Source organism: Lissotriton helveticus, chromosome 2_2 (assembly GCF_964261635.1).
Source record: "Lissotriton helveticus chromosome 2_2, aLisHel1.1, whole genome shotgun sequence".
Classification (NCBI taxonomy): Eukaryota; Metazoa; Chordata; class Amphibia; order Caudata; family Salamandridae; genus Lissotriton; species Lissotriton helveticus.
In genome coordinates, this window is record NC_136060.1 from 492,545,998 (window position 1) to 492,568,531 (window position 22,534).

General features: G+C 47.9%; 2 protein-coding genes across 2 annotated transcripts in view; one reads left to right on the plus strand and one right to left on the minus strand.

The window, feature by feature from the left end:
* The window catches only part of LOC144821564 (dedicator of cytokinesis protein 2-like), a 3,201,295-nt gene that overhangs the window by 2,160,527 nt on the left and 1,018,234 nt on the right, over positions 1–22,534 (plus strand). The gene's annotated exons all lie outside the window — the stretch shown is intronic.
* Positions 1–22,534, minus strand: part of LOC144821565 (uncharacterized) — a 280,688-nt gene that overhangs the window by 211,611 nt on the left and 46,543 nt on the right. The window contains exon 2 of the mRNA XM_078678752.1: positions 19,396–19,470. Within this exon, the coding sequence (XP_078534878.1) occupies positions 19,396–19,470 (75 nt within the window). The remainder of the gene's footprint in view (positions 1–19,395; positions 19,471–22,534) is intronic.

A 22,534-nucleotide genomic window follows, 5' to 3' on the forward strand; every position in this document is an offset into this window, starting at 1 on the left:
GGCCTCAACAGCGGCCCTCCAGTTTAGTCTTTCATCAATCATGATGCCCAGATAAGGGTACTAGGGGGTCCTCTCGAGTTTTTGGTCATTTAAGTAGATGTTCCTTGTGGGTTTTCGGCCTCCACCCACAACCATGACGAATGTTTTTTTTACATTTATCTGTAAATCTAAAGCGCTCATAAAATCAGCGTACTTGGATAGGGATTTCTGTAGCTCTATAGGAGTGCGTGCTAGGATGACTGCGTCATCCGCATAAAGCAATGCGGGGATCAGGCGATGTTTCAGTCTGGGGAGGTCCTGCCCCCCTTTCAGCATCATTTCCTCCAATCCGTTGGTGTACAGGGAGAAGAGGAAGGGGGCTAGGACACATCCCTGCCTTACTCCTCGTTCTACTCTGAATGGGGCAGTAAGTTCTCCTTTTGTTCCGTAGCGCACTCTTGCAGAAGCTTCAGAGTATAACTCTCTTAGGAAGTCCAGAAGGGGGGGATCCACCCCTATGGTTCCCAAGAGAGTCCAAAGCTTCGCATGAGATACGCAATCAAATGCGGAGGACAGGTCCACATATAGCATGTACATTGTCCCTGGCTTAGCGTGGATGTATTTAGACACTATCATGCTTAAATTGAGGGCCTGTTCAACTGTTCCAAATCCTTCCCTAAAACCAAATTGCAAATCCGATAAAATGTTTTTGTCGTCTGCCCATTGCTGGAGTTGTTCTAAAACTACCCTACCGACTACTTTGCCCAAAGAATCTAAGAGTGAGATGGGCGGTAACATTTTACGTCCTGGCGATCCCCTTTTTTGAAAATTGGTACCATGATGGAATTTGACCATGACTCCATCAGTCCCAATTTTGCAGCTGCAGTACATACTCGTGTGAGTATGGGGGCCCAAAGATCCGGGAGATGTTTGAACAGATCAACTGGGACCCCATCAGGTCCGGGTGCTTTACCACCCTTACTCTTTTGCAGTGCCCGTTCGATATCTTGTAGATCGAATTCTATTGAGATTGGGAAAACTGCTGGGGAAAGAAGATGATAAGATTCTTCTGTCGAAGATGTTAATTTAAAAATTTTAGAAAAATGAGTTACCCAGGTTTCCTCATCTATAGCAACCTCGATCTGGGGTCTATTGGGGTCAGATAACAGGGGGGGACTTCAGTATTCGCCAGAAAGCCTCGCTATTTTTCGTGAGTGCACTTTTATGAAGATCGTCCCATAAGGCTAATTTCAGCTCTTGTTTTCTTGTCTTTCTTGCCCTATTATACTCTTGCCTCAAGAGTTGTATCTGTTGCTGATCTCTAGGTGATTGCCCAAGCGCCTTTCTTAGGTTGGTTTGCGCCTTTGTACAATCATGATTGAACCACCCTATCAAACTTGAATTATTTTGTTTAGGGGTTCTGGTCAGCAGTACTTTTATTTGGTCTAGTATTAGTTTAAAATTTTCAAGGACTGTGCCATCGTCTGCTGATGGATCTAAACATTTTATTATGTTAGTGTATACAGTTGTTATTAGTGTATTTGTCAGTTTGTTAGGATCCACTTTCGCCCATTTTATAGTGTATCCATTACCTTTGCCCAGTTCCAGCCTATTTTGAGATAGAGAGTTTGCTATTGTTAAGATTTGGGATACTGAGTGGTTCAGCTGAAGGTCCAGCCTTAGCGCAAAATGATCGCTTAAGGTGTTTTCCATAAGTTTAAAATCCCTACTCGAGTTTCTAAGTCCTTCTGTCAAAATAATGTAATCAACAGTGGTCTCGTGCTCTCTTCCTCGGTACGTGGGTTCTAGAGAATTCCTGATTGGGTCTATTGGGTTTACTATTAATAGTTCCAAGTCTAGGAGGAGATTGTTCATGGCTAGCCCTGTTCGTAGATGGAGGAAGTGTGTAAGAGGATTCTCATCTTCGTCCACTATTCCACAACTCTGGTTACCTGATGACGGGCAGGGGTGTAAATTGAAATCCCCTCCCCATAATATGTGGACATTGACCTTTTTTCCATATAATTTTTTAAAATAGACTATTTTTTCTTGGATTGTTGGAAGCATATTGAGGAAATGATCATCCTCTAAGTTGTTGTAGAGGTTTATTAGGATGATAGTGTCTTTTTTCCCTATCAAAAGACAAAAAAGTTGGAAATTTGTGTGAATTTCCGATTCTAGTACCTTTAGAGCTGTTATTGTATTGGCTATATAGGTTACCATCCCCCCTCTAGGTCTACCTGCATTGCTTGGGAGGGCTGGGAAAAAGTATGTTTTATATCCCACAAGATGTAGGGCCTTCATGGCCCATGTCTCTTGTAGACATATTATCTTGCCTTCCTCAAGAAAATGAGCGGCAGAACCATCCTCTATATTCTGTCGGAGGCCTGCGATGTTCCAGAAGATGACAGTAAGCCATAGTATATTTTTTTGTGGGCCTTCCGTCTTATTCTCTAAAGGATCTCAGAGTGGGGCTAGCTCAGTCTGTCCGATGGTTGGAATTTCGACTAATGGTCAGTCAACCATTTCGAGGCCGCTGAACCGATTCATAGTTGGTATCCCCGGCCAATTTTCCCAGTGTGGGAGGTCTCTATAGGTGGATCTATGTGGTCGATATCGAGGCACGCCCCAATAATCCCATTCTCTGGCTCTGTTCCGTGGTCCCACGGTCTGCCATGGTCCCTCATGTAGCTGGTGGTTTGAATCTGCAGACCACCAAGAATTATTATAGTCGTTGTATCGTCGGGGCATTTTAGATCCTTGGAAGTCTAGTTCCCATGGTTGCGGGGCTGCTTTATGCCCGATGTTATCGAATTCTGGGAAGTAATTGTTATGGTGTCTTTTTGGATAAAAAAATGATAAAGACTTTGTATCAATCCCCCCACTTGTGCTGTGATGATCCCAGGAACAGATATATTCAGCTACCCTTGGGTCCTCGAAGGTGATCACGATACAATCTCCCTGTATGGTTTTTTTCCTGTGTCCCACCCATGTGGTCCTAGATACTGATGTTATCCTACTTGGCCAGTTTGGAGGAAGTGGTCTGTTAGTGTTCAGCCAATGTTGAACCTTGTTTTTTAAAGACCAGTTCGGTTCAGCCCCCTCCCCCATTAATTCTGGTACCCCCGTCATTACTGCTACATATGGACATGCTTCAGGAGGCATATTTAGAGGGAGCCTACTGTCAATAGTCCCTCTCGTAGCTCCTTTGTTTGGTGGAAAAAATGTTTTTTTAGGAGCAGGGATTTTTGGGTCTGATGTTTTTGCAATTGATGTATTTGGTATAGGTGTTTTTGGAGCCATGTTAATCTGGGGAGTAGCAGTAGGAGCATTAGAGGGGGGTTTCGTTACTGTAAGAGCCTTTGGTGCTGTAGGAGTATTTACTGCGATTTGTGGTTTGGGAGATGGGCAGGCTGGGATTGTAACTTTCTTTTGTACAAGTGATACCAACGAGGTATTGGTCCCCGTTTCAAGCGGTCCCTGAGTAATATTTGGCTTTGGATAACTGGCAAGTTTAGTCAATTGGATCTCGATATTAAGCAATCTATTTTCTATCGGGAGGAAAAAGGAGTTTAGTAGGGAGGTTATTCTACCTAGTAAACCCGGTGTATCTTGTTCGTTGCCAGCACTCAAGATAACAGGAGATTCTGAGGTGCTAGTTTCTGTGATGTTCCTAGGTGGATGATGGATCATCGCGAGATGATTCCCGGAATCAGTTATTTGGTGGGGTAAGCCTCCCGTATTTAAAGTTTCAATTACGTCTATTTGGTCGACCGCTTCTTTGGGTACAGTTTTTTTGCCTTCTCCTGCTCTTTCCTTTTCTTGATGGCTCCCTCCCTCCTCCCTCTTGCCTGCCTTACTTCCTCAGGAGTGTGATGTGGGAAGATGTCAGGCGTTTTTTCTAACTCAGAATCTGGAATTGTTACAGAGAGTTGGGAGGCTGAAAGGTCTACCACATTAGGGAGGCTAAGCCTATTGTTGCCTGCTGTAGATAGCGGTAGAATACTATTTGTTTCTGGGGTTCGTGCTACCGCTAGAAGACCCATTGATGATCGTCTTGCGTTAGCAAGGTCAGTAGAAACTCTGCCCTCGATCAGGCTAATGCTTTGATCAATGAATGTATTGGCTTTGGTAATGAAGTCATCCATTGGTCCTAGTAACTGTTCACCAACCCCGGGCTTTTTTAGTTTATTTTGTTTACTACCTCTAGTATTCATTTTCAGGATGAAGGAATGGTAGGATTTAATAAATGATGGACAGTGTAGTCAGTTTTGGTGCAGATATTTAGGTGAGTACTTGCGATAATGGTCCAACGAGGCAGAGCTTAGAGCAAGGGCCCGGTCCGATCTCTCACGCTCTCGAACGGCCTCAAACGGCCCGCTCTTTGCCCGGTCTTCGCCCTGGGCTGCGACCCGCGCGCGTCCCGCGATGCGCGTTGTAAGGCTCAATTAAGTTCAGTTTAGGAGGGTGGAGGCGGGCACTGGGAGGGGGGCGCGGCTCACGCGGGAAGAGGACCCAGCTGGAGATGGTGAATGCTGGTCCTCGCAGTCCCGGGGCCGCGCCTCTCACCTCCTCTGCGGCCACTCGGTTGGTCTTCTCCTCTGTAGCTGCGGTGCGGGTCAGACAAGTCAGCTATGCTACTCCTGTAGCTGGAAACAGGGTCACAGGGCAGAAAGCAACAAAACCTCAAGGCGAGCGGCTCCCGCGTAGGTTCTTCAGTGTTCCAGCCAATGGCAGATTCGTCAGCCTAACATCACACTGCCACTCACGCTCACTTATATGTACTCACTCAGAGTCATGCCTGGTTAGAGACAGACGCTTCCACATACATGCTCTCTCTCACACACACTCAATCTCACCCTCATACATGCACACAACATTCAACTGAAGGCCTTCCCTTTTCACTTCCCTCAGCTGCCAGAGAGTGTCCGGGCCTCAAACCTCGTCCTTTGCCCTAGAACCGTCTCTCTGCCTCTCTCTCATGACTTTTAGTGCTGGTCGGACGTCACCAGCTGCTGCTGCTGCTCTGTGCTAATAATGTCCTCTCTTTCTCTCCGAAGACTGCTTTTTCTCCCTCCCCCTAACCCCCTCTTTCTCTCTCTCTCTACCCCCTCTCGCTCTATGCCTGTGTCTCAGTGTCCCCATTGCTCTGTCTTTCTCTCCCTCCCTCTCTCACTCGGTCTCTTCTTCTCTCCCTAGTTTCGTGGCTCTTTCTTCCTTCCCTTCACTCTTATTCTTTATCTTGTGAGCTCTCTGTCTTTGTCACTCTGCTTCCCTCTCTCTCAGTGTCTTCCCTGTCTGTCTCCCCCTCTGACACTTGTCTCCGTGTGCGGCGAGGGGCGCATCTCTGCCGCTCTGCTCCGGTGACAGGCAGGCCTGTCACCGACACTCACAGCAGAGCCAGCGCAGGGGCAGCAGACCCCCCCCCCCCCCCCCCCGCCGACAGGCCTGGCATGATCTACTCACTCCCAGGAATGAAGCCCTCCAGTGAAGCCACACACCGCCTCACACGTGGGGGGGGGGGGCAGGAGAGAGGGCCAGGATCACACACCGCCTCACATCCAGTCACTCTCGGAGGGACGGCCGAGCCAGGGGGGGGGGCTGAGGGGCAGTGTCCGAGATAGGGCCAGGAGCACACACTGCTTCTCCACGAGCCAGGTTGGTGAGGACTGAGGTTCTGTGCAGGAGAGAGGGCCAAGAACACACACTGCTTCACATCCAGTCAATCTTGCAGTGATGGCTGAGCTGGGTTGGTTGGCGCTGAGACAAGGGTGGTGGTGCATGCCCGGAAGGGTTGGTAAAAGTAAAATTCATTTTTTTTTTTTTTGATTTCAACGTATTTTATTAGCAAGTTTTTTCCTTATACATACACAGTACAGTAATAGCGTTGGCGGTGGCTCGCGGACGCCCTTAGGGTTACAACAGGCATGGCGGGCTTCATGGCAGAGCATATATCACGTCATCTATAGTATAGGCTTGTTGTTTGAATCTTGTTGCACCCTCTTTCAGTAAAATAAGAAGAGTAAGAGATGAAAGAAGGAGGGTGAAAGGAAAGGGAAAGGAGATAGAGATAGGTTGTCATGTGGTTCTACATTGTCGAGCACCGGTGGCCAGTGGTGGGTTGGTGGCCCGTACTGATCCTTTTCAGTGGGGGGGTCGTATGGGCCTAGGTGTTTGTCCAGGGACGCCCACATTTCACCCCTCGCTTTATGGTTGGGAGCGTGCATCGCCGCTATGTTGTCTGCCCCCCTTAGGAAGGTAATCCAGTTGACCCAGCCCTTGAAAGTAGCTTTCCCTGTGTCTTTCCAGTTCGCTAGTATCGTTTTGACTGCCGCCGTGAGGAGAAGGTCTATCAGGTCGCTGTCCTCTTTGGATCCCAGTTCTGGGGCCATGAATGCTGTTGCTAGTCCCACAAAGCCTGGCTGTATGTCCCTTCCCACAATCTTTGTGATGAAGTCCCTGATTTTCGCCCAAAAGGTCCTGACTCGGGTGCAGTGAAAGATTAGGTGTGCAAGATCCCCTCTCTCTCTTTTGCAATTCCAGCAGGTGTCTTTCTCTCTCACCGCTACCTCCGCAAGGCGGGCCTATTCTAAGTGGTCTCCAGGGCAACAGAACCAGGGTTGGATTGGGATTAGAAATCGGCCCGGGCACGCTAAGACAAAGTGGCCCACATTTGCATATTGCCTTTCCGCAAAACACTACTTCGGCGAAGTTTTTAAAATGAAGGGTGATTGGGGATCTCTGACAGATGCATGTTTTCTTAACTTTACTTAGATAAAGTCAAAATGCACGGATTAGTTCACACTGGTGAAACACACCTGAAAACAAGTGAGGCCACTTCTGCTCAGGCCCCCTATCCCCGCTCAATCTGCGTACATTAATGGACCGGCCCAGCTAGAGAAAGGGAGTGACACCTCTGCCCGTTGATAAAAGGGAGTTAATGAATGCCCATCTGCTTTCAGAAAGGCCACTCAGGCCGCTGGCAGCATCCGAACAACACAGACACCGCCCAAATAAGGCCCCCCCAGGCTGCCCAAAAAGCGGCCCACAGCTGGAATTCGGATACGAACGTGCCTGTTTCAGAACTGCTGAGAACCCTTTTATTTGCAGATATTAATGAGTGTGACCCCGAAAGGTACCACATCGCCCTGGCTTGTCTCACAGGGGGCACCGGATCCATACTTTGGAAACAAGAGGGGTCCCGTCTTGCTTGGTGAGATGGTTGATTCCGTCCACCACCCACCTGCCTCTAGGCCAGCCGTCCCAAACCTTTTAGAACCAAGACCCACTTTTAAGAACGACCAGGGTTGGATTGGGATTGAAAATCGGCCCGGGCACGCAAAAAAAATGACTGCTTCGGCGTAATCTTATTAAAAAAAAAGTGGGGGAAAAAAAAATGCACACTAGTTTACACTGCTGAAACACACCTGGAAACAAGTGAGGCCAATTCTGATCAGGCCCCTGCCCCCGCTCAGTATGTGCACACATTAATGGGTCGGCCAGCGAGACAAAGGGAGTGAAACCTCTGCCTGTTGCTAAACAGGAGGTAAGGAGCGCCCACCCGCCTATAGAAAGGCCACTCAGGTACCCACCGGCCCGCTGGCTGCTCGAACAATAGAGACACCGCCCAAATCGCCCCCCAGACTGCTAAAAAAAAGCAGCCTACAGCAGGAACTCAGACACCGGCCCCTCGGGCATTGCCCGAATGCCCGCGTTACCAATCCGACGCTGAGAATGACACACTTCCGTGACCCTCCTGCCTTTGACGGGCCCGAGGTGGGCGTGAGGTGGGCGTGTTTTTAATGTATCTAAAGCTTTGTGTAGTAGTAGCGCATTTTTATGTACAGACGGCACATTTTCCATTGCAATGGCCACTAAACTTGCATCGACAAACGGTTTTACTGATAAAACTATATGGAACACACGTGATAAATTGTGGAATTCAGGTTTCTGTGAACGTGTATCATTTGTGCATCCCCAAGTAAAGTGACTTGATTGTTTCGGTCCATTCTTGTCCCAGCACACTTCAGAATCACAAACAAATACGAGTCATTCTTGCTTTCTGAAGGGCTGAATGCACACAGGTCACTTACAGGTGTTTACGTGTCCTTCTGTGTCCTACAGGCTTTCCTTTCACGCTCCAGCAAGATTGTCAGACAATTCACTTTAAAACTCCTCCCACCTTGCAGCCCCCAAGGTAAAATAACAGAACAGCGTGACGTGTGACATCTGTCTGTGAGGCTCCGGCAGATGTGACGAGGGAAACGGAGAATGTAAAGGCACCCTTACTCATTGCTCAAAGTTTCACGACCCACAGTTTGGGAATGCGGCCTCTAGGCGCTTGCCTGTGGGGTGACCCTCTGGCATCCTACAGGCGTCTCCCCTACGACCCCTACACTTCTACAAGTGTGTGGAAGCGGGAGCGAGAAGGCCCTACAACACTGACCCCATCTGCAGGTCCGCCCCGGTGTCTGGGCAGATAGCTCTGCGGGTTGATCGCCTGTCTGAGCTCTGGTGAGGCGACGGATCCTATTTTGGAAAAGGGGGTGGTGATGGACAGAGTTTCTGAATGATGCAGAATACTCTTACCAAGTCAAGAGATCATGGTTTTAATCCATCACCGTTTTTTAGCTCACTGCACCATCCCAGCTCAGAACCTGGCTATATGCAAATTAGTCTGTTCCTGTCCCAGTGCATGATGGGAACAGGGCAAACCAAACTACCAAGCCAATTCTTATACTGGGAAGGAAACAAGCTCACGGGGACCATCACAGCCTTCTTCGGCCCGGTTTGCTTGAATCCTGATGGTGCAATGAGCAAGGGACTCACGTCTGAGTATGCCCTCCCACACATAGTGTGGATAAAACCGATTTTGGAAAAGGGGGTGGTGATGGACAGAGTTTCTGACTTATCCTAGCAGGTGTCGGGTTTACATTAGGGGTGGGCGGAATTTGCGTAATCACCTTACGCAAATCTCCGCGAAATTGTAAAAAATCTCCACAAACATGCAGAAATTCCGCAAACACGAGGAATTGCTTGTTCGAGATGCTTTTTTCCTGTTCGTAATTGCTGTTTGCGTACTCGGTGGTAATATCTCGTGTACACGCATTTTGAGAACGCGAACAAGCAAAACATTTTGCGAACTCGCGGAGCGCAGAATTTTGGGCAATTTCGCGTTCTCCGCGAACCGGAACGCAAAATTACCCAATTTCCACGAGTGGAACGGAATTTACCGCCCATGCCTAGTTTACGTCCTACTGAGGGTGAATATTTTCAGGTCTTCCAGGTTGGTACCTGCGGCCGCAGGTTCGAGAGAGGGGCCGAGTCACCGCTTTAAACAGTGCCCCCCCCTCGCGCGGGGGTGGGGGGTGCACACCTCTCGCATCCCAGAATATGCTAATCCCCCGGGCAGGTGTCTCTCCTATCACAGCTGCAGTTTCACGGCGCGCAGCGTGTTTCTGTTATTATCCCGCGCCTTTCCTCGCTCATCTCTCGTGTCTCTGCAGCGCCTCGGGCTCGAAGCGCTCCGGTGCGTTCCGCCCATTACCTCCGTCGCACGACGGTCTATTCCGAGGCGGTTGTTAGGCAAATGGGCCCAAAAAGCTGCTCCTCAGCAGGGGGCCGCGGGCCCAGGGGAGGCTGCGGGTTTTATGAGAGAGATGTCTTTTAATGCAGCGTTTGGGATGCTGAGTGCGTGTCGATCCGAGGCACCGGGGCCTACCGGAACGCAAGGGACTCTCTCCCCGGTGTATGCATGCGCTTCAGGACGGTGGTTAATCTGCTTTAAGCACACACGGTAGTTATAAAACATGTTGCTATAAAGTGCCTTGTTCCTGAGTTTCTAAGCGCTGTAAAACACCAGATTTTACAATTTGCTAGTTTAAAGGCGGGCGACTTACAGAGGTGGGCGAGCCGCGAGCCGGCAGATACACAGGGAGAGCTGAGCCACGGGTCCGGCTCGGCTCCTAAGAGCCCGTCCACGAGCCGAGCCGTGACATGTCTGGCGTGTAATTGGTGCCATAAACATCACGTAAGGCTATGATCCTCTCTTCGAAAGTAAAACAAGTGTATTTTTGTATGTGCAGCAGTGTTTCACCTCAGTACATGAAAAGTCCTCCTTGCTTGAGTGGAAATGATTAAAAGTGGCCGCTTTTAGAAAAGGACTTTGCCATTCTTGCTCCCTCGCGCAGATGACTGGACCATTAGTGAATTAAACGGCAAATTGTCACATGCACGGCGCATAATTCGCATTATTTCAGCAATGCTTGTTACACAACATTCCTACAATTATGCTGTTACGCCACATCTACTAGTACCACTGTTTGCAGCAAAATGATAGCGCAGGAGGGGGGAGGGGCACTCAAGCAACCAGCATGTGAGCAGCTTTTTTTGTTCACGGCAATTATGCTTTTTGGGGCCCATGCATCATTGGTTTTTGCATTCGCAAACGGTGCGAATCGGTAAAATCGGCCGTTTGCGAATGCAAAAACCATTTTTGGGATGCATCAAACTTTGTTGCACAATTCGCTTTTTTTTGCACTTCCAAAAAAAGCGAATGCATTTAAGGAATCGTATTTGTGCAATTCCTTAAATGCAATGCATCATTTTTTCTAAAATTGCGAATTTGAAATTTGGAAGTGCAAATTAACACGAGGTTGAACCTCGTGTTAATTTGCGAAAATGTTTACAAAAACTAAAAAATGCATTTTTTAAAGTGTCATGTTACAGACACACATGTCCTTAGGACATGTGTGTGTGAAACATGCACTTTCAAATACATTTCAGGGGTGCAGGGGGGGTCCTTTGGACCCCCCCTGCACCCGTGGAATGCATCAACAAATTGCGAATTCTTAACTGCCTTCCCATTGACTCCTATGGGCCTTTCGGCCCATAGGAATCAATGGGAATTGCGAAAACGCACTTTGGAATTCGCTATTTATTTGAGAATCGGTAAAAATTGCGATTTTTACCGATTCGCAAATAAATAGTGAAAAAAATGATGCATAGCATTTTGCAATTCTTAATTTGCAATTCGGTAATTTTCGCAAATTAAGAATCGCAAAAGCTATCAATGATGCATGTGCCCCATAGTGCAGTGCAAAATGCAACTCGTGCCAATTGTGTGGACGCACTTAGTGCAAAGAGGGCATAAAGGGGCACATGCATCATTGATAGCTTTTGCGATTTTTAATTTGCGAAAATTACCGAATTGCAAATTAAGAATTGCAAAATGCTATGCATCATTTTTTTCACTATTTATTTGAGAATTGGTAAAAATCGCAATTTTTACCGATTCTCAAATAAATAGCGAATTCCAAAGTGCATTTTCGCAATTCCCATTGATTCCTATGGGCCGAAAGGCCCATAGGAGTCAATGGGAAGGCAGTTAAGAATTCGCAATTTGTTGATGCATTCCACGGGTGCAGGGGGGGTCCAAAGGACCCCCCTGCACCCCTGAAATGTATTTGAAAGTGCATGTTTCACACACACATGTCCTAAGGACATGTGTGTCTGTAACATGACACTTTAAAAAATGCATTTTTTAGTTTTTGTAAACATTTTCGCAAATTAACACGAGGTTCAACCTCGTGTTAATTTGCACTTCCAAATTTCAAATTCGCAATTTTAGAAAAAATGATGCATTGCATTTAAGGAATTGCACAAATACGATTCCTTAAATGCATTCGCTTTTTTTGGAAGTGCAAAAAAAAGCGAATTGTGCAACAAAGTTTGATGCATCCCAAAAATGGTTTTTGCATTCGCAAACGGCCGATTTTACCGATTCGCACCCTTTGCGAATGCAAAAACCAATGATGCATGGGCCCCATAGCGCTAATGATAGATTTGCATTTCACATAATGTTTCAATTTTTTTCCTGAAATTTGCATGATCACGCCAAAGGAAAATACACCAATTTGACACAACCCTAATGTGTACCATTTATGTGGCCTGGAATCTTGTTCTACTTGGAGCAACATTATTGTCTGTTGTCTCACACACAAGAGAGACATGTGCCTAGAGTTACACAATTTGATGAAGCAGGGGCGCTGGGATTGGACTGCTCTGACACTGTGCAGTTTAGCCATCAGATGTGTGTGTCTCTGTCTCTTCCCTTTACATCAGAGGTTAATGCTGTCACTTTAAATCCTGGCGCGTGAGGGCAGAGCGAGGCTTGCAGGCAGGGGTCACGTGCCAGCTCGGCTCGTTTTGGGCTCGAAGAGGCCCTCGAGCTCAGCCAGTGCCAGGCATCTATGGGAAGGCTGTGAGGGTCGTGCCAAGCTTTGAACACGTGGCCTGCAGGTTACTTCAGATGTTAGCAGCGAGTGCTCAACTCGCTGAGCCATCGTGCCAGCCGAGGTGCAGGAAGAGAGATGGATGTGTCCAGGATCACATTGTTCGGACCGATGGGGGCGCGGGGATCCTTTGGCAGGTTTCCTGCTTCCTTCCTCTGCCGCTTCTCCTGCAGCACTCATCTCCTTTCATGCAAACCTTTCCTCTAATCTGCATCACATTAATAAACACTGCTGCTTCCGTCGCACGAACAGACTCGGTTCCAGGAGGCTTCTTGAAATGAATCCATTTACTGCAATGCAATGTGCAGGAGGCTGGCGACCCCTCCCCGCTCCTGGAATGGGCTCATTTGCTCTTCTCTCTGCTGCCAGTGAGGTAGGAGTCAGGTCTGCCAGTGCCCTTCCAGCCCTGCTTCCGGGGTGCAGCTATCAATGGTGCAGCAGGTGCAGTGGCACCGGGGTCCAGAGGCGCTCACTGAACCCTGTGTATTGCTATATTGTAGCGCCTTACTGGCAGCCGCCAGGCAGCTCTTTTCTTGGACTGGGGTCCCCATTAGGCCCTGGTGAAAAGTATGTTACGCTGGCGTAATCTCATGTCATTTCAGTAATTTTTCATTACGCTTAAGTGAGATTCCCAACATTACACGATCGCACCAGGGTGCGAAATGCCACGCAGCTCACATTAAAGCATTATCAGGAGCACGCAGGACGAGTGCGCGCAACCACAACACACACGGCTACTGTTTGCGGGGCTCGTCTGTTTGCGGTATGTGTTTAAGGGCCATATGTATCAAGCAAAATTGCGATCGCAAACGCTGAAATTCACTGAATTTCGGCGTTTGAGATTGCGATTTTGCTAAGTGGTATGTATGAAGGCAAATCTGCGTGCAAAATAAGGAATCGCAAAATTTGCGATTTCTTATTTTGCGATTGCATTTAAGGAATCGCAAATTTAGCGATTCCTTAAATGCAATGTAAGAAGTGCATTTGTCAAAGAAATCGCAAATTACCACCAAGTTCAAGTTGGTGGTAATTTGCGATTTCTTTGACAAATGCACTTCTTTGCATTTTTCAAAGTGCAATGTGAAGCACATACATGCCCTTAGGGCATGTATGTGCGCCACATGTGCACCCATGCTTATTTAAGGGGTGCTACAGGGTGTCCTTTTGACATTCTTTCACCCTTGAAATTGCATTCTCAATTTGCGATTCTCTAATTGCTAATCGCAAATTGAGAAGGTCTTCCCATTCATTCCCATGGGCCTGTAGGCCCATAGAAATGAATGGGGAGGTATTCCTTAATTGCGAATTGCAATTTGAGATTCGCAATTAAGGAATATGTAGGATACGCAAAATGTATTACAAATCCTGCATACATAGCATTTTGCGATTCTAAAATCGCGATAAAAAAAATCGCGATTTGAGAATCGCAAAAGAGGATTTTGATACATATGGCCCTTCGTGCTGAATGTGTCATTGTTTACAAAAGGATCTTGAAGGAGCATTTCACGCAAAAATACATCATCAAATGGCAGGTTTGCGTGGAATAGGCCGAATTGTCCCACTCGTAGGACTGTGATGGTTAGTACTGGTGTTGGTTTTGTCGTTTGCAGCCTGGCAGGGGCGATGGGTGGTACAAGCTGCTGTGGCCTTCTGACAAGAGTCCTGACACTTATTTTTTCACTAATCAAGCACTGGCGCGGACACCATCACAAGCAGAGGCCTGCTTACATGAGTTACCAGTTCTCAAGCTTATTAGCGTGCCTTTGGGCCCCTGATGTCATCACAGGAAGTGACGTCACTACTCTTAACACCAATACTATCAGAGGAATTCATAGCATATGACCTTCGGCCCTGATGACATCACATCGTCCATGTCCTGCCCGTTGAAGTCCTGCTGTAAGGCGCTAGGCTTCCAGCAGCAAGGAATGAAAACTCTACATGTCAGCAGGTAAAGTCAGGCAAAGTTAGTATGTGGCCTGACTGTACCTGACATGTAGAGTGTTCATTCCTTGCGGCTGGAAGTCGGTTATGTCTCTCTGTCCCCCTGCCTCTCTTTGGTGTGTCACTGTGTCTCCTGCTACTCTATCATGTCTCCCTGCTGTCTTTGGCTTATAACCCTGTCACCCTGTTGTGTCCCTCTGTCCCATGTGTCTCTGCTGTGTCTCTCTGTCGCGTCTCTTTGCAGTGTTTGTGTCCTCCCTTTGGGCACCCGGGTGTCTGCACGCAGCAGTGTGTGGCACTGGGCTGGCGCCCGCTTTGACTGTTTGTGACAAATAGAGCCCTCAAGTGTGACCGGGTACCCCCAAAAAAGGGCACCACGTGCCAGGTGAGGCTGGTACCCCCAAAAAGGGGGCTCTGCATCCTAGACGTGTGGCCAGGATGTTTCTGGTTCCTCCCAAGTCCTGACCCCAGAGCCATGCCTACCCTCTAACACTGGGTCTGTTTGCACACCCCGTCCTTAAACGCCCATGTGGTGGTGCAGATCCGGGAGAAGAGGGTACCACACCCCGCGGGGTACAGTGTGTGTGCTGCATGCTTGAACCCTAAACCGGACCTAGGATGCTTGTTTCCGGTCCAGGGAAGACATGCTTGGCAGTTCGGGCTGGACTGTACCCATGAGGCACAGGGTCAGACTGATTTGCATATGGCCATGTCTGAACTGGGGTGGCTGAGTGGGCTAAAGAATGGTGATGGATTAAACCCAGATCAGTTGACTACTAAAGAACGGTGATGGATTAAACCCAGATCAGTTGACTGGGGGTGAGTGTTTGATTTGCTCAAACGCTCCGTCCATCATCCCCTTTTGTATCGCTTTGTTCGCCCTAAGTGTGGCAGGGAATGCTCAGACGTGAGTCCCTTGCTCACTTGGCCACTGGATTCAAGATAGCCTGGCTGATGAGGATTATGAATCCGAAACCGGTCCCCGAATGCTTGTTTCCGGTCCAGGGAAGACATGGCTTGGCAGTTCGGGCTGGACTGTTCCCATGAGGCACAGGGTCAGACTGATTTGCATATGGCCATGTCTGAACTGGGGTGGCTGAGTGGGCTAAAGAATGGTGATGGATTAAACCCACATCAGTTGACTGGGGGTGAGTGTTTGATTTGCTCAAACGCTCCGTCCATCATCCCCTTTTGTATCCCTTTGTTCGCCCTAACTGTGGCAGGGTATGCTCAGACGTGAGTCCCTTGCTCACTTGGCCACTGGATTCAAGATAGCCTGGCTGATGAGGATTATGAATCCGAAACCGGTCCCCGGATGCTTGTTTCCGGTCCAGGGAAGACATGGCTTGGCAGTTCGGGCTGGACTGTTCCCATGAGGCACAGGGTCAGACTGATTTGCATATGGCCATGTCTGAAATGGGGTGGCTGAGTGGGCTAAAGAATGGTGATGGATTAAACCCAGATCAGTTGACTGGGGGTGAGTGTTTGATTTGCTCAAACGCTCCGTCCATCATCCCCTTTTGTATCGCTTTGTTCGCCCTAACTGTGGCAGGGTATGCTCAGACGTGAGTCCCTTGCTCACTTGGCCACTGGATTCAAGATAGCCTGGCTGATGAGGATTATGAATCCGAAACCGGTCCCAGGATGCTTGTTTCCGGTCCAGGGAAGACATGGCTTGGCAGTTCGGGCTGGACTGTTCCCATGAGGCACAGGGTCAGACTGATTTGCATATGGCCATGTCTGAACTGGGGTGGTGGAGTGAGCTAAAGAATGATGATGGATTAAACCCAGATCAGTTGACTGGGGGTGAGTGTTTGATTTGATCAAACGCTCCGTCCGTCATCCCCTTCGGTATTGCATGCCTGAAGTGACTGCATGACACCAGGAATAAACCGGCAGCTCCCCCTACACTATCCTCAGGGACACACATGAGACTGGCCACAAGGGCGAGGCAAGTCACGGGTGCAAACTGCACAACCGCAAATAACTACCTAGGTGGAAGCAGCAATCAGAGGGTGTGCAGGTCACACCCGAGTCCAGTCCCGGCAACACAAAGCAATACATGGCAAAGGACCATGCTCCATCAGGAAGAAAAGCAACAAATACATACAACATGGGAACGAACGCTCCAGCATGACACCCCGCCTTGACACTCCTACATACAAGAAAAAAACACACATGGGTGGAACGTCTGTCTCTGTTCAAGCAGCAAACTATGGAACTCCCAACCCCCAAACATAAGATCCACTCACAACCATCTCTACTTCAGAAGATAAGTCAAGAGCTGGCTCTTCCCCACATGAGGTTTAGACTCACAACTCAAGAACATACAACAGTACACTAAGACATGACAAACAATACTTCTCAAGGTATGGAAAGGAGCTGTCATTATGCAACTAGGGGTGGGCGGAACTCACGGAATTTGAATCCGAGGAATAAAAAAAATACTGCAGGATCCCCCAGAGCTCTGCCAATGCGTGGAAATAGGCACGCCGCGCTGTTCGTGTGGTGATTTAGCGCCGTGAGCACATTCTGTGCGGAAACATCGTCAGCGTGAACAGCACAACACGCCATAGGCAACTCTGCTCAATTTGATTTTGATGCTGCTTGAGTACATTTTCTACTAGACTGTTAGCCTTCCGGCCACTAAATATTACCCCACAGGAGGCAGCATGTGTATATCAGACCATGTCAACATTCTTGCTTCTGTGTACATACAGGTACATACTTAGAGCTTTATGCCTGCCACTAATCACCACAATGAGAGGCCTGTGTATATTTATGTATACATAAGTACATTTCTGTTACTATACAAATGTACTTTAAGATATATGTGGGCAGTAGACCATGTAAATATTACAACTTCAATTTATATAAGGTATTTACACAGAGGGGTTTAATCAAGCAAGCAAAACTTTACCAAGCATAATATATATATATATATATATATATATATATATATATATATATATATATATATATATATATATATATATATATATATATATATATATATATATATCTCTTAGGGTATAAAGTATCTACATTTTGCTATTAAAAAAAGATCCCTTACTACCCTCCCATCTCTCCCCCACCCCATCCTAGAACTATCTACTATGAACTCCCAAACATCCTTCTCAGACTTCCACCCCACCTTTTCAACCATCCCCCAACTAACTAGACACATGACCACTACTTACAAAATCTTACTACTTTTTAGGTCTCGCCTACGCAGCGTGCATGCGCTACATAGGAGGGGACCTTTTGGAATCGATCAGCATTCTGGCCAAAAACGTGCATGTTTTCGATTGCTTTCTATTGCAGCACGTGCACGTTTGGCATTTCCCGTGCGGGAGCGAGCTTTGGTTCCAGCTGTTTGTAATTATCTTGCAAACAGATGGTGCCCCTGCTCGCTCTTGCAAGGGAAAAGCTGTGGGTGTGCCTGGTCCACCCCGTCTACTCGCACGGCCGCCCTCTCAAGCTGTTATGCTATGCTGTGCATGTGACGTGACCTAACAAACAAGTGTTCCACCTGGCTTGGTTGACATATTGCTCTGTGTCAAAGCACCATGTTCCAAAACTCTGATCCCGTCTCTAATAACTGAGTGCACTCTGGGACTTGTAGTATTTGTTTATTTCAATTGAACAAATTGGATTACACGCGTGATAACTAGGGCTGGTGAAGGGAATGCTGAGAAGGGGACATACATGTCCTCCTGACATGGACTCATACAGCTGGTCCACCTCGCTGGTGTTCAGAAATCGGACTTCATTCAACTCTAGCAAAGACAGGCATTTCATTGAATATTGGGAAGCTTGTCAGGGTACTTCGACTAAGACTGCTTTCAAATGTGCCAGGAACACGTTTCGCTTTTGCAACAGCACCACACTGCGACAGAAACATGAAGTTGACCATAACCCGCAATGTGATTGTATGAACATGCATTTTCTAAGCCATTGTTTCCACTACATTATATACCCTCTACAGGTCCCCACGTCAAACCACTCGGATCATTTCGAGACGTTTATCCGCACGTGCACGCTTCTAGTCTAATGGGCTCTCTGAATTTGACGTGTGCCTAGAGGTGCCTGGCATCCCACTGAAGGCCTGCAGGGGCGTAATACAAGGCCCCCAACTCCTGCAGTGGACGGCCCCCAACCTTTCAAGGGCCCCCAACCTTTAAATTGGCCCCATTATGCCTAAGGTCAATACATATCTGTGAGATGTAGGAGACTACAGAGACCCTCTTTACATTCTACAGATGACCCTTTCACTTAGCGCTACGCCACTGAAGGCTAACCTCGAACACTATGCGCCTAGAATGGAACACCAAAAAACGCATATCCATAGGCGCATCTAAAGGCTGAAACAATTAATCTTAACGTTTAATTAAAGTTCATCTTTAAAAATCACTGCAAACTCTACCAGTCTGTGAAGTGGTGAATCAAAGCGTTAATAAAACCAATAGACTTGCTGTACGCGTCTATATACCACCACAGCTATACACCAAGCGCGCATTAAGCAAAAATGTAGAGAACACCTACAATTACAAAGTACCCAAAATTAGACCCTATCGGCTGTGTGCTGCATATCATCTAAAGGATCAATGCTCTCGAACTCAAATATGTCTAAACACTTATAAGGCCCCAAAGGCGAGACCTATTGGCTATGCCAATGCTTGTTCCTATTGTCCTGTCCCTACTCCAAACTCCCTATTTTCAAATCTGTGCCTATGAATCTGTCCCTACTCTCCCTCTACACAAAACTCTACTGAACACACCTGAAATCGAGAGCACAAACCGAACACAACTACTGCACAAGAAGAAGAAACATATACTAACTACTAATCCTGGGTTCCGGAGTAGCGCGCTACTCACCGAAAAGAGCTTTAATGCCTTGTCAGGGCTCATAAGTGCTATATAAGCACATTCACAATTACAAACTGCTTTCTGATTGGGCCACACTTATTTTGGCGCCCCAGCTTATTTTCTGTCCCAGTCCAACCCTGCCAACCCCGAGCCAATGCGCAGTGGACGCCGCACTACACTGGACACTTGGAACCAGATGTGCTGAACCACAGCTGTCCACCACCAGCCTTGGCTTCAATGCCCTTAACAAACATGGCTGCCGCAGGCATCTGTTCTGCAGCAGGAGTGATGGGAGGTGCATGGGGGGGCTTACCTGTATATGATGCAGGCGCAGTCCCTGCACGTGCCGCAGTTCTCGATGTCCTGCCCGGTCCGGTACGAGTGCCTCCTGTAACACAGAAGCACACGCAGGTTAGTGTGCTGTGGGGGCATAACATGCAATGTCTTTTAGCATCTTATTGCCCTCCCTCTCACAGGCAACGCTGTTCTGATGACGTGCTCATGTACGTCACTGCTCTGCCAAAGCACACCTACCCTGAACTGCTCAGCCAAAGCACCCCTCTCCAGGACTGAAGACACAGGCTCCGCTCATGCAGAGCACAGAGTAGGAAACACACAAGGAGAAAGTCTGCATCTACAGGATACCACACCAGGAAGAAACAAGCATCTACAGGATACCAGCCAGGAAGAAACAACCATCTACAGGAAGATAACAGACCAGGAAGAAACAAACATCTACAGGATACCAGAGCAGGAAGAAACAAGCATCTACAGGATACCAGGCCAGGAAGAAACAACCATCTACAGGAAGATAACAGACCAGGAAGAAACAAACATCTACAGGATACCAGAGCAGGAAGAAACAAGCATCTACAGGATACCAGGCCAGGAAGAAACAACCATCTACAGGAAGATAACAGACCAGGAAGAAACAAACATCTACAGGATACCAGAGCAGGAAGAAACAAGCATCTACAGGATACCAGGCCAGGAAGAAACAACCATCTACAGGAAGATAACAGACCAGGAAGAAACAAACATCTACAGGATACCAGAGCAGGAAGAAACAAGCATCTACAGGAGGATAAAACAACAGGAAGAAACAAGCATCCAAAGGATATCACACCTGGAAGCAACAAACATCTACAGGATACCAGGCCAGGAAGAAACAAGCGTCTACAGGAGGATAGCACACCAGGAACAAACAAGCATCCACAGGATATCACACCTGGAAGAAACAACCATCTACAGGAAGATAACAGACCAGGAAGAAACATGCATCTACAGAAGGATAGCACACCAGTAAGAAACAAACATCTACAGGAGGATAAAACAACAGGAAGAAACAAGCATCCAAAGGATATCACACTTGGAAGCAACACGCATCTACAAGAAGGTAACACACGAGAAAGACACAAGCATCTACAGGATACCACACCAAGAAGAAACAAGCATCTACAGGATACCCCACCAGAAGCTAGGACACGTCACCAGTATACCCCACCAGAAGCTAGGACACGTCACCAGTATACCCCACCAGGAGCTAGTATGCATCACCAGTATAGCTCACCAGGAGCAAGGATATATCACCAGTATAGCCCACCAGGAGCTAGGATACATCACCAGTATAGCCCACCAGGAGCTAGGATATATCACCAGTATACCCCACCAGGAGCTAGTATGCATCACCAGTATACCCCACCAGGAGCTAGTATGCATCACCAGTGTAGCCCACCAGGAGCTAGGATACATCACCAGTATACCCCACAAGGAGCTAGTATGCATCACCAGTATAGCCCACCAGGAGCTAGGATACATCACCAGTATACCCCGACAGGAGCAAGGATACATCACCAGTATACCCCACCAGGAGCTAAGATATATCACCAGTATACCCCACCAGGAGCAAGGATATATCACCAGTATACCCCACCAGGAGCTAGTATGCATCACCAGTATACCCCACAAGGAGCTAGTATGCATCACCAGTATACCCCACAAGGAGCTAGTATGCATCACCAGTATATCCCACCAGGAGCAAGGATACATCACCAGTATACCCCACCAAGAGCAAGGATATATCACCAGTATACCCCCCCAGGAGCTAGTATGCATCACCAGTATACCCCACCAGGAGCTAGCATGCATCACCAGTGTAGCCCACTAGGAGCTAGGATACATCACCAGTATATCCCACCAGGAGCAAGGATACATCACCAGTATACCCCACCAAGAGCAAGGATATATCACCAGTATACCCAACAAGGAGCTAGTATGCATCACCAGTATACCCCACCAGGAGCTAGTATGCATCACCAGTGTAGCCCACCAGGAGCTAGGATATATCACCAGTATACCCCACCAGGAGCTAGGATGCATCACCGGTATACCCCGCCAGGAGCAATGATACATCACCAGTATACCCCACCAGGAGCAAGGATATATCACCAGTATACCCCGACAGGAGCAAGGATACATCACCAGTATACCCCACCAGGAGCTAAGATATATCACCAGTATACCCCACCAGGAGCAAGGATATATCACCAGTATACCCCACCAGGAGCTAGTATGCATCACCAGTATACCCCACAAGGAGCTAGTATGCATCACCAGTATACCCCACAAGGAGCTAGTATGCATCACCAGTGTAGCCCACCAGGAGCTAGGATACATCACCAGTATATCCCACCAGGAGCAAGGATACATCACCAGTATACCCCACCAAGAGCAAGGATATATCACCAGTATACCCCACCAGGAGCTAGTATGCATCACCAGTATACCCCACCAGGAGCTAGTATGCATCACCAGTGTAGCCCACTAGGAGCTAGGATACATCACCAGTATATCCCACCAGGAGCAAGGATACATCACCAGTATACCCCACCAAGAGCAAGGATATATCACCAGTATACCCCACAAGGAGCTAGTATGCATCACCAGTATACCCCACCAGGAGCTAGTATGCATCACCAGTGTAGCCCACCAGGAGCTAGGATATATCACCAGTATACCCCACCAGGAGCAGGGATATATCACCAGTATACCCCGCCAGGAGCAATGATACATCACCAGTATACCCCACCAGGAGCAAGGATATATCACCAGTATACCCCGCCAGGAGCAAGGATACATCACCAGTATACCCCACCAGGAGCTAGGATATATCACCAGTATACCCCACCAGGAGCAAGGATATATCACCAGTATACCCCACCAGGAGCTAGTATGCATCACCAGTATACCCCACCAGGAGCTAGTATGCATCACCAGTATACCCCACCAGGAGCTAGTATTCATCACCAGTATACCCCACCAGGAGCTAGGATATATCACCAGTATACCCCACCAGGAGCAAGGATACATCACCAGTATACCCCACCAGGGGCTAGGATACATCACCAGTATACCCCACCAGGAGCTAGGATACATCACCAGTATACCCCACC